The sequence below is a fragment of the Ambystoma mexicanum genome, chromosome 5q (assembly GCF_040938575.1).
Source record: "Ambystoma mexicanum isolate Mex_15411 chromosome 5q, UKY_AmexF1_1, whole genome shotgun sequence".
Taxonomy (NCBI): Eukaryota; Metazoa; Chordata; class Amphibia; order Caudata; family Ambystomatidae; genus Ambystoma; species Ambystoma mexicanum.
The window spans coordinates 178438985-178452020 of NC_090933.1; the positions used below are offsets into that span (position 1 = coordinate 178438985).

The 13036-nt window shown below is 42.6% G+C and overlaps 1 protein-coding gene across 2 annotated transcripts in view; it reads right to left on the reverse strand.

Annotated features, from left to right (window-relative positions):
• FBXO15 (F-box protein 15) overlaps nt 1–13036 on the reverse strand; it is a 758839-nt gene that overhangs the window by 702868 nt on the left and 42935 nt on the right. Inside the window, exon 3 of one of the 2 annotated variants that reach the window (XM_069620708.1) lies at nt 5799–5909. The exons of the other annotated variant lie outside the window; for it this stretch is intronic. Within the exon in view, the coding sequence (XP_069476809.1) occupies nt 5799–5909 (111 nt within the window). The remainder of the gene's footprint in view (nt 1–5798; nt 5910–13036) is intronic. 2 annotated transcript variants of the gene reach the window in all.

The following is a 13036-nucleotide window of genomic DNA, read 5'->3' on the forward strand; positions in this document are numbered from 1 at the left end:
GGAATGGGCGCTAGAAGAAAGTCACCCGAAATGTAAGATAATAGAGCAAGGCTGCTCCAGCTTTCTTCTAGCCCATTTGTCATTCCTATCGAAATCGGACAGAGTCCATCTGCTAGAATCCACCTGGTCCACCCTTAGTAGCTGGGATAAAGCTTGCTCACATGTGGGAGGTCAAAACAGGACTGTGGCCCTCATCGCCAGTGTTACAGAACCCAGCATTTTCCTGAGGAATGGCGAGTGGGGTCTTTGTACATTGGGAATCACTCAGGACTTTGCGGCTCAGGGACCTATATAAAGACGGACGCCCTCTCACATTCATAGAGTTTAAAGAAAAGTTTAACTTACCTGAAATATATTAAATCCTAGGGTGGATAGATCGGACGAGAAAATGGACAGACCCGCCCCAGCCGCTAGAGTGTTGCAGACCTTGCTAGATGACTTTGGGCTAGGAGATGTGTGGAGGATGAGACACCCTCAGGAAAGGCAATATTCGCATTATTCTGCCCCGCAGCGGTTGCTCATGAGGCTGGACTGTGTCTTCGCCACATCAGAAGTACTAGCAGAAGTTACGGAAATAGAATATAAAGCAAGAGTCCTATAGGACCACCCACCCTTGATCCTTGGATGGCAATACTGCCCCCCCGAGAGCAAGGATCCCGACATGGCGCCTCCGAGCAGAGACATTGAAAGATCCTTTTTTTAGGGAAGATATGAGGGAGGAGATTATGGCCTATTTTGAAACTAATACAGGCAGCGTAGACTCTGCGGGCACGCTTTGGGAAGCTTTTAAGGTTGGTTTACAGGGGTGGGGCGGCCAAAGCAAAATCGAAGGGTCTGCAAAATGGGATTGTAGCTGAGCTATGGGAGACAGAGGAGGAATTGGAGAAGGCAATGAGAGGTGGAGACACCACCAGGGGGGGGAATGGAACAGATACTTGCGCTGCAGCAGAAATGTGCGGTACATTGGGAGAGACTGTGCAACCTAAATTACAAGAAATATATAGAGAGACAGCACGCGGGAGGGGATAAACCGGGAAGACTTTTGGTGTGGTTATATAAAAGCAAAACCCCTAAACCCACGATTAGGATAATAACCAGGCAAGATGGTAGCGCAGCTGAAACTCAGGAGGGAGTGAATCAGGAGTTTGCGGACTATTATAGGCAACTATATAGAGATGATGGGGAGAGCAGTAGTGAAACTATATTGGAAACATTGGAAGACGTAGGTCTGCCAAGGATAAGCGCAGAGGAAAGAGAGGAGTTGGATGCACCGATTACATTGGAGGAGTTGGAAGAGGTGGTGAAACAGTTGCCTACTAGCAAGACCCCTGGAGCGGACGGACTCCCTAGTGCATTTTATAAAGTCTATAAAGAAGAGGTGCTTCCCCCAGTGCTGGAAATGCTGAATGAAGCATTCGAATTAGGAAGATTGCCAGAGTCACTTAGGGAAGCGATCATAATACCGCTCCCCAAACCTGACAAGCCAGGACATAGCTGCGGGTTTTACAGACCCCTGTCGATGTTAAACCAAGATAGCAAGATACTAACAGCGGTCTTAGCGAATAGACTGAAACGGGTTATTGTTAAATTAATACACCCTGATCAGACTGGTTATGTACCCAATAGGAATATATCCCACAATCATAGGCGACTCCAACGGGTCATTGAGTATGGGAATGAAGACAAGGGTGAGATGGCAATTGCATCTCTGGAAGCGATAAAAGCCTTTGATTTGGTCAGGTGGCCGTGGTTGTTGGCGTCTCTGGCGAGCTATGGGATGGGGCCTGGATAGATAGGCTGGGCAAAAATGCTGTACAGTGAGCCCCCGGCTAGGGTTAAGACGGGAGCGGTGAAATCAGAAAGATGGCAGCTTCAAAGAGGTAATAGGCAGGGATGTCCGTGGTCTCCAATGCTCTATATATTGGCTCTCGAACCCTTAGCAATATACTTGAGGCAACAATATGACATCATAGGCATTGAGGAAGGGAACGACATCTGATCTCCTTATATGCGGATGATATGCTGTTGTACTTACGGCATCCGGAAGAAAATCTTCAGTGCATTCTAGAAGTAATGGAGAGATATGCAGGGCTCTCTGGAATAGCGGTGAACCCCCAGAAGTCCAGCATGTTTCCACTGGGTGGATATAGAGGGATCCCGAAGGAACAGTTACCGGTGTTACAAGTACCATGGGCGATTAGCACATTCCGTTACTTGGGAATAGATGTATACTACACAACGGAAGAGGAACATAGGCACAATACGGAGGTGGCTGTTAACAAAAATTGAAAGATGCATGAGATTCTGGGAGAAATTGCCCTTGGCAATAATGGGGCATAGAGCGATGCTGAAAACGGTGGTCCTACCCAGGCTCCTGCACTTTTTCGGAAATATACCACATTGGATAACTAAGAAGTTTTTTGTTAAACTGAACAGCATGTGCAGAGATTTCCTGTGGCATGGCACACGAAACAGAGTGGCACTATGGAAACTGCAGAACTTTTATGAGAAAGGGGGAATAAAATTGCCTAATTATGAGGTTTATTATGTAGCCAGCCAACTGCAATGTGTCGCCAAATGGCTCTCGGACGAGGTGACCACCGAATCCAGGCTGTTTGGACGAGATTGCGTCCCATTCTATTTGAAAGAGATGATGTGTTTGCCAAAGACAGAAATGGAAGGGCGCTCCGAGATGATGGTGCTTGGGTGGAAGATGTGGCGTAGAGCATGCCAGATGATGGGGGGCCCATCCCCATGTTCCCCCAGATACCATTAGTTGCAACCATTAGTTGCACTCTGGGGGAGATAGGCAGCTAAGGATGATCATTAGAAATCACTGGGAACCGGTTGGGGTGGCAACGATGGGCGACATCTGGAGAGAGGGCTCAATCTTAGATTTTGAAGTACTGGGAGAGGAAACGGGGCTGCACACAGGACAATATATTACATATAGACTGGTGCAGAAAATCAAGGAAACCTGGCCTGAAATTGTGCTGGAAGAAGAACCAGATGCCACCATAGAGGTAATATACGATATAACAGAGGGAGGACATGAGATATCCAGAATTTATGAGATGATGATGTCGAAGGTTGGGAAAGAGGTAAAACAAGTGAGACAGGACTGGGAAGCGGAAGTAGGAGCCCCGATGGAAGATGTGATGTGGGAGCGAGCTCAAGGGTACCATAAGAAGGTGTTGAGAAATGCCAGATTAAAACAGATACAACTGTATATCACACAGAGCGTATATGACACCCCTGAGGATATCTAGATTTGCAAATGCAGAATAGCAAGCATGCCCTAAATGTGATGAGGAAGAAGCTGATATGGTGCACATGTTCTGGTCATGCCCGGTTATCGAGTGCTTCTGGAGCAAAGTGGCACAAAAACTAGCGGAGAAGGGGGTTAGGATTGTGGTGGATACAGTATGGGCTTGTTTGTTGGGGGGGTTCCCTAGATCGCAGAAACTCAAGCATGTGAACAAGCTAAAAGACCTAGCATACGTGCTTGTAAAGAGAAGAATTGCTATGGGGGGGAAGACATGTTACAAACCAAGAGTGGAGGTGTGGTGGAAATACTTGCAGAAATGGGCAGAGGCAGAAACTATGGTATGGCAAGAAGCGAACAGCGCAGGGGAGGAGGGGGAGACAGTCTCTGATGGCTTGGAAACTATTAATAGCGGAATTGTTTGGATCAATACAAGACCCGGCAGAACCCATGGAAGAGGAGACCCTACCACGAGATGCAGGAGTGAAAGACGGGAAGTAATAGGCTCGGAACGGGGGGTGGGATAAGGGAAGCAGTGTTTAGAATGATATAAAGTATAATTGGATTGTTAACAAATGCACTGCAAGTTTGGTTTCTATTGTTTGTTTGGAAAACCAATAAAAACTTTAAAAAAAAAAACTTACCTGAAATGGAACGTTTTAGATACTTCCATATTAGACATTTGGTTTCCAATGGTCGAGTTATCCAGGCAGGCTCACGTCTGCCCAAAGGGATTCAATTTAGGATTTCAGGGGGGACAAGAATACCAGAAAATGTCCAGTCGTTACCGCCCATTAGAGAAAGCTTCCATTGAGGACAAACTTCCACATAGGACACGCTGGGAAAGGGAATTGGGGACAGAGATTCCAACAGACTCTTGGCAGAAAATATGGGCCCAAACTCCAAATAGCTCCAGATGCACATATGCGATACAAATATGTTACCGTTGATACATGACTTCACAGAGATTACACGCAATCCTACCTGAATAACCAGATCGGTGTTGGCACGGGTGTGGGCATTTGGGAGATGTCACAACTATGTGGTGGTGTTACCTTACTTTACAAACATATTGGCAGGAAATCCAGTCAAGGATAAAAGATATCATGGGGTGTTTGCTCGCTATTTGCCCCCTCATTATGCTCCTGGGGGATGTTCCAGACGGTGGCACTTTTCCTTCATCGGGCTCTAAGGCAGAGCTCATAACACAACTACTGCTAGCGGCTAAAATAAACTGCACACGCTTTTGGAAAACAACTGAGGGGCCATGTCTTTCATATTGGTGGGTTAAGATATGGGAGCTAGTGGCTATGGAAAAGTTAACTGCACATGTCACAGAGAGAATGACTCGGTTCTCTTGCATCTCTGCCCCATTTTTTGCAAGACGAGAAACATGTTTTTTAGGCCTCAGATCCTAATGCATTTACCCCAAAATGTATGTAATTGATACATGTTGGGGCCTCTGTGATGGATGGGAAAGATCGGAAAGGAAATGAGGACTTGAAATACTTTTTGAGATATAAAGAAGGACTGGGATAACTCGCGGGACCAATTATTAATATAGTTTGTTAAACCTTTGTTTTATTATTTGGGGGGGTTATGAAACTGAAAATGAAAGTTTTTGATGTTCTAACCTTGAATGTTATATCGTTTTTGAATTCTTGATAGGTCCATTGAGATTTCAATAAAAGGTAATTTGAAGAAAAAAAAATAAAAAAAGAAAAAAAGCCAACATACCATCATTCACAAATTGTGTTTTTAGAAGACATTGGGCCTCATTACAAGTATGGTGGTCCAGAAATAATGGTGCAGCTAGCAATGTACCGGCACCCTTTTTCAGACCACCATACGATGAGAATGCCGGTAGGGGCAAGGGACCCGGCAGGCCTGCCGGGAGTTCAGATCCCTACCGGCAGGTCTCACTGAAATACAGGCACCGTTAACAACTGTGCTTCAGTGTCCCCATTCCCATGGAGTATGGACTCCATGGGAATGTGGTATTTACCATTCTGCCGCCACTTGTGATATCCCAGTGAACCCGGAATATCCGATGGTGAAATCAGTGTTGGCATCACCCACCTGCAGCACAGGCGGGTTACTGCCATCCTCGTAATGAGGCCCATTGGGTTTCAAAACGTGTATACGAATAGAAAGTCATTCTTTTTTATTTATTGGATATTTGTAAGGCGCCTATTAAAGAAGTGGTGTTTCAAGAACTACGTCACAATATTATGCTTGCTGTTGGAGCACTCCAAGTATGCTGACTGAATATTTTAATAGCTATTGTTTAGATATTTATACATAATCATATAATATTTTGATAAATTTACAAAACAATTATAGGTTTCCATTTCAGTTGAACAATGCCCAGTACACCAAAAACTGAGAAGCGTATAATCGGACATTTCGTTTCACTAGTACAAAACATTCAAAGAGCCTCCCCATATCATCAAGAACACTCCAGCCTTTTGAGTTTATGTTCTTGTTTTGTGAGACAGTAGCCTTATTATCTGGTACATGTGTCAGCACTTACCTCCCAAACGCTAAACATGTTTTAGACAGTGATTTTAGACGATCCTTATGAACGACGGATGTTTTGGTCCCAGGAAGGGGTCCCTTTGAGGGTGAAACCTTGACTGCAGAACTGTCAAAAAAATATAAATACAAAAAAGATTGCTTTTTTTTCTTTGTTAACACAGTACAAGGGACCATAGTCATTTGACGATATTCTAAAATGAAAATGGGCATAACTAGTAGTTTGAAAACTCCCTTTACTAGGTCTTGCAAAATCTCTTCGCCCACTCCCATAGGCGAGGAGATTTTATTAATGGGGAGTACAAGGATGTAGGCAACAAACGTTCTTTGCAGTAATTAGCAAATAAACGTTTCACTGTGTGCAGCGGGCCTCAAGGTGGCAGCATTAACAATAAATAGGTGTAATCTAAAAAAAAAAACACAATTGTTTTAATTGAATTTTTGTTTTGTTGGGGCAAGTATGTAAAAACTAACTGGACCTGTAGGGCTTGTGACATTTTTAAGAGTTTAGAGAGCATGGTTTTAGGGAGCCACCCTCAGCAAAGGTCAGCTGCTAGATAGTAGGGGTTACCATCCTGTAGCATTAACCAGGGGTTATGGATGTCTGGGGGCTATGGAGGAAATCTCAAGACGGGCGGGAGAGAGGCACCACCGGAGTGCCCTTACAAATTTCAAATAAACCCTTTAACAGTGCTTGGGGAACTCGTGTGGTTCTTGAGCCATCTGTGACAATATTTTAAATGGAAAATGATGTGCATGTTTGTATTTGACTTTTTTTTGATTGAGGTGCTTATGGGCTACAGTTACGGTGTACGGTCCATAGAGGGCATCATGCGGATGTTAGGTCAAAACAGGTGTGTGTGATCTAGTTAACAGATTAGATTTCCAGGTCTACCTTCTGGTTGTTTTTTTGCATGTTAGGGAGTTGCTACCTGGTGTCTTATGGCCGCTTGGAGATTAGATACTTAACGCAAAATATAATGAAACCTCTAAATAATATTTTTATATATACAAAGAAAAGTCTGGTATTTTCATGGGTAAACTTAACCCCTCTTACCACGACAACACTAGTGTCCAATATCACAAAACTTTATTACAATTTCATATAATAAAACAATCATAAAACATGATCATAGTACATAAAAAACCATTATGTTTTTAAACCACACAAGTTTAAACACCCATAGTGAGTAATGTTTGCAATTATTCCGTAAGGATCTTACACTGTGTGTACATCTCACACTCAGATTCCTGTGCCACACTACTAAAGACCTATTTCCTGGCAATGTAATGCAATCTACCCACACTACTAAAGGCCTATTTCCTGGCAATGTAATGCAATCTACCCAACCTCTAAATAATATAACATGACTTCACCAGCTGGTATGAATGGAAACTGACGTATTCTGAACCCCCTCCCCAAAAGGAGCGAATGGATACATACAGTAGCACTCGGGTATATTGTAGTTCATGTGCATTTAGCTTTTGGGAAAAGAACTTGAACCTTATGTTTATTCTTAACATTTCAAAGAAGTCTTCAAATGTAATTATCTTCTGGCCAGTTTCCAGTGGCCTTAGGCCCTGAACTCTTCAGTATGCCTACAAGTGGTAAAAGAGCTTAAAGTGAAATTTCTGTTTTATTCCTTCCAGCTCTAGTTTCAAACAGCAGTCTGAATGAAGTACTAACATGGCAGAATAAACAAACACATTCTCACATTGATTGGAATACATCTTTTGCTGTAAATGACATATTTAAATATGTTATTCATATCATGTAACTAAGACATTTGCTTGCAACAGCACCTCAATGCCAGTGGGCTGTAGCAAATTTTACAAATTACAAATACAATAAATAAATATTACAAAATCCAATTAAAAGGTTCAATGTGTTCATATCCCTGCAAAAATATCGTCATACAAAAATATTGCCATATTTTTGCGGCAATATTAAGCTATGGAACCTGCGCGGGACACCCCTGCAACCCCCATATTTTTTTAAAAGGGAGCAGGGGACACCCCTGAAACCCTTGGTCCCATTTAGCCCATAAATTATCCCCAGCAATAATATTGCCTATGGACTTACCCCACAACCATATATATGGCGATATTATTGGTGGGGATAATATTACCCGATACCATTTACATGGCTTGTAGCATTCCCTGACAAGAGAACTATTCATTCTGGACCCGCCTTTCATATATAGCATGGTTCATTATTGGAATAAAAGGCAGTTCAGCTAAACATTAGTTTCTCTGCTTCAGGCTAAATCTCAGAAGCATGCATTCTGCACTTTGATATGACATGATGTGGCATTTATAACGCGCCTATACACAAGTGTTTCAAGCCGCGACGAGGCATGGGAGGGGAAACAGAGGGAAGACAGAGATAGCGATCCTACTAGGCCAGGTGACATTGAGATCGCGCAAGTGCAAGGGAGGGAGGAAGGGGTCAGTGCAGTACATAGGACAACAGTAAAATAAATGAAGACAATAAATAATAGATAAAAGTGCGGCCAGCTAGGGGCAAGTGCAGACATCAGGTGTCAAGTGCTAGTAGGGGCTGTAGGGATACAGAAACAGTCCCCAGGTGCAAGGGTTGCCAGGGGGGGGCAGTGCAGGTATGCAACTGGCAGGGATGGGACCTGGGCCCGAGATCAGAGGGTAACCAGGTAACCAGTGCAGTTTCAGATTCAGCGAGGAGAGCAGTAGGGGAGAGCAGGAGAGAAATCAGAAGCAAAGAGGAAGGTCTTGAAGTGCTTCTGGAAAAAAAAGAGATGGTTCTCCTCAAGTTTCAGTGAGGCGGGGCGGCTGTTCGAGAGGGAGGCCCAGCAAAAGAAAGATCTACCACCAACTCGCTGCTTGGAGAAGTGACTAACCCTGAGGGAGTTGGAGGCGGATGAGCGAAGTGCTCGAGGAGGAAGATATTTAGGATGAGAGAGTTGAAGGTATTGAGGCCCCAGGCCCCAGAAGGCCTTGTGGACAATGCCGAGGGTTTTGAACTTAATCCACTGTGAGCCAGAGCAGAGATTTCAGTCCTGGAGAGATATGTTCCCTGGGCCTGAGGCCAAGGAGAAATCTCACAGTCCTGTTCTGGATGAGTTGCTGAGGGCAGAGATTAGAGGCAGGCAGATTTAGGGAGAGGCTGTTGCAGTAGTCCAGCCTTGAGAGAACCAGAGCTCTGGAGACCGTGAACTTCTGGGGGAAGGGTCAGAAAGGAAGAATACCTCTAAGGAGGTACAGCTGGCAGTGTGACTTCTTAGAGATGTCAGAGATATGAGGAGAGAAGGAAAGTGTGGAGTAGCTTTGATGTTTTAGGCTCAGGATTTCACACATTGCTGAAAAAAAGGCATCACTGTACACTGATGTAATGAATTCTGGCTTTGAAAATAATTTACTTCCACAGTAATTTTTCCAACATCTGGGCGTGCACCAGAATTTGACAAGTGTTGCTTTTTTTTTTAAAAAAAAAAATGTTTTATTTAAAATGCATTTGGTGATTATCCTAAACCTTACATTTATACAAAATTCCATTGCAGTTAATTCTTTTGTTTGAATTAAAAAGCAGAGATTTATTTAAACGCTTAGCATAAACAGTTCTCAGCAGTAATGTCTTTCCAGAAATGGACAATTGTGGACAACATTTTTCTGTTATTTCCATTAATATGTAGCTCCACCGTTCTTCGGTTTCCAATGGATTGGATGCAGATTCGTATCTTTTGCTATACATCAGCCTTTTCTGGTTGAGCGCTTCACATTCCATTGTTACATGTCTGATAGTTTCTTCAGTGGTTTGACAAAATCTGCAATCAGTACTATTATGGAAATTTTGGTTCCATTTTCCCAGAATTTGTCGAGTATGAAGGATGTTCAGCCTAAATCTTAGGAAGTTATTGCGTATTTGGAGATCAGGAAATAAATTGAGGTAATGGGGCAGTTGGTTCATTGCTCTAATTTCTCTGTCACGTTTTAGATTTAGCTTATATTTATTTTTCTTGTTTTCAGTCTCAATCCAGTCAAGTCTTGCTAATAGCTTTTTGGCCTGCTGGGGCCTTTTTATCAGCATGTCAAGCGATATGTTCTTTTCTGAGCATAAGTGCTCGACAGCTTCTCTCCATTTTGTCAATGCAGTGTTGTTGGGTACCAGTTGGGATGCTCTCAATATGTCTAATGTTGGAATGTTGTCTTCATTGTTCAATTTCCTGTATGTGTCCAAGGTTTTCCACATGATCATGGACCGTATAGATTGGAGACCCAGCTCATAACTTATTCGTGACATAGGTGTAGATTGTGGCCGAGACAGAGTTTTCCACCAATAGATGGCCTCGGGTTGTGTCCATATTGATTGATCTTGTTGATCAAGCATTCTCCTCCATAGGATAATATGGCTGTTGCTTTCGGCTTATAAAAAGCTAGAGCAGGCTTAATGGAAAACTTGCCAAATTTTCGGTGGATAATTAGGCCCTGTCTGGCCAACGATTTGGCTTTTGATTTCAAATGGAGTGCCCAAGGAATTTCACTCATGGATTGATTAATCCAGATTCCTAGATATTTGTACGTGGTGACTAGTTCCAATTTTTGTTTTTGAAGATAGAAACCTCCCATGTTCCGTTTCCTTTGTGCTTTCCGAGTTAGTGTCATGACTTTCTTTTTTTAATGTTTATGGTGAGCTCGTTGTGGTCCATATATATTCAATCGTTTTGTTTAATGCGATCTGAAGACCTTGTGGCGTTTTTGCTAGAAGAATGAGGTCATCAGCATAAATTAAACATGGTACAGCTTTGGTGTTAAGTTTCAGGGGATTTATATTAGGGGTGTTGATGCTTTCCTCATAGTCCGATGTAAACAGATTAAATAATGCAGCAGCTAGAGGACATCCTTGTTTTAGCCTGTGCCATGTTTTAATTTTATTGGTTACAATCCCATCTGCTGTTATTCTCACCTGTATTTTAGTATTCGAATATAGGAGTTTTATCGGCGCCAGTATGTCAATAGGACAGCCCTATAGCTCCATTTTTTCCCCATGAAAGGTCTCTGTTGATTGTGTCGAAGACAAGACTTAGATCTACGTATGCAACGTATATTTGGATACTTGACTTGTCCGCTTTGTGTTTTAGTAAATTCATGATTAGCAGATTTATGCATGTACCAATTCTTCGAACAAATCCACTTTGCCAAATTGCTTGGTGGTTTGTCCGCTTTGACCATGCATTTAATTTTGTTAGTACATGGTGTGCGAATATTTTCCCCAATGGGCCCATTAGGGCCAGAGGGCGATAATTTGTCGGATCTTTGGTTGAACCCTGTTTGTATATGGGAATTATTGTTGCCAATTGCCATGATGTTGGTATACTTTTGGTGCCGTTAATTAGGTCGATAATTGTTCAACAGAAGTCAGCCAATAGTTTTGGATCCTTTTTGAGTATTGCATTTGATAATCCATCGAGGCAGGGTGCCCGCGATGTATTTAGTTTCAGAATCGAGTTGTCAAGATCTTTAATCTCGTATGTCACTTTCCATGTGGTTTCATTTGGGGTCAGCGTTTTTCCTTGAGGGGATGATCTTTCTTTATCCAGTTCAGTGAAGTAGCTGATCCAAGCATGCTCCTTGACATCGACCATCATGGCTTCCTTTGTGTTTGTATTCGGTTTTAACAGGTCCCACAGGCGTCGGGTGTTTTTAAGGATAGAAATCATGTTTTTGGCTTTTTCTTGTTCTTGCATCATTTTTGCGTTTAATTTTTGCTTGCCGCTGTGTATTTTTATTTTTTTGATTGAATTTGGTTCATGTTTGGCTCTTTTAACTGCGCTTCGCATTTCTTTTTTTTGTTTGCAGTTACCGATTCGTTGTAGGTATGCTTATGTTTGGGATATTGGAGCTCATTCGGGACGATTGTCAATTTGAATTGGTTAAGAAGCCATCCATAATTTATTTTATTGTTGTCTTAAGTCAGAATTCTTGAGTGTTTCCGTCAGATTTTTTAATTTGTGTTGGGCGATTTTGAGGCGATTCATTCCGGAGTTCACCATTATAGGTGGGATGTTTATTCTCCTTGGGGAGGGACCATTTAATTCCCACGAACGCTTCAAAATATAATGATCACTGAAATCATTAGGTATGTTTTCCACTTCCTTGACAGCTGCTGAAATTCCTTTTGTGACATAAAAGTAGTCGATTATAGATTTTATTTCAACATGACCAAGATGGAGTAGGAGTCGATGAGTCTCGGTTTACTGCATCCAGGCGGTCGAAATTCCTGTTGCTTATTTCAGCTGACCATCTCTTGGCTCGATGTTCGGGACGATGTTCTTCTAGTTTAATTTCTTTCACATCAAAGATATGGAAATTGAAGTCACCGCATTGTGATCTACACCTTCGTATTTCTGTGTATTGATGTCAATTACAGAGAGGACTGTGTCCATTATCTGCTCGTCTTCTTGGGTTCCAGTAAATGTTGGTAATGCTCAAATAGTTAATAGGAGCGCATGGATGAGTTATGGCTTGTTCATGTGCGGTGGACATTCGCTTTTTTGAGTATGGTATTTTGAGCACAGCTACCTATATTTGTGTATTCTATGACCTCATAAGGCAGGTCCTGTCTAATTAAGGTGATGAGACCGGCCGATGGTCTGCCTGCCTTGCTTGCAGATGCAGGATTCGTCTGTGTAAGATGGCCTTCACAGGTAGGAGGTACAGTGAGCCAGGTCTCTTGGAGACATATTATACTGGCTTGTTTCAGGTCTGCGTGCTCTTTGTGGAACAGATGCAAATGGCAGCGTGTGTTCCATTGACAACATGTCACCAGTTGTTGTCTGTATTTCATTGTTATAGTGACGTTTTATCGTGGTATTCGTTGGTGTTAGCTGTTGAGTCAAGGTCTCGCTAAAAAGGGGTTTGGACATGTCCTCTCCTATTGCATTCTCCTCTCAATCGTTGCTGATCTATATCAACATTATGGAAGCGGTCATCGCTTTCATTGATGCTCATTTTGTGTCGATCAAAGTTCCTGGTACATTCAGGACTCTCGTTACTGCTGATTTCCGAGTACTTTTTGCTATTTCCCTGGTCATACTCATGGCAGGTGTCCTCTTGTGTATGGTTAACTCGAATCCAAGGTACATTATGCCTTTCTTGCATGATGCAATTTTCCTCAGTATTTCTTCTGCATGACAATGGATCAAAGTTTTATCCAAGCTTTTATGGTCGATGAATTCGATTATTTTCAGATCTTTGGTGTTA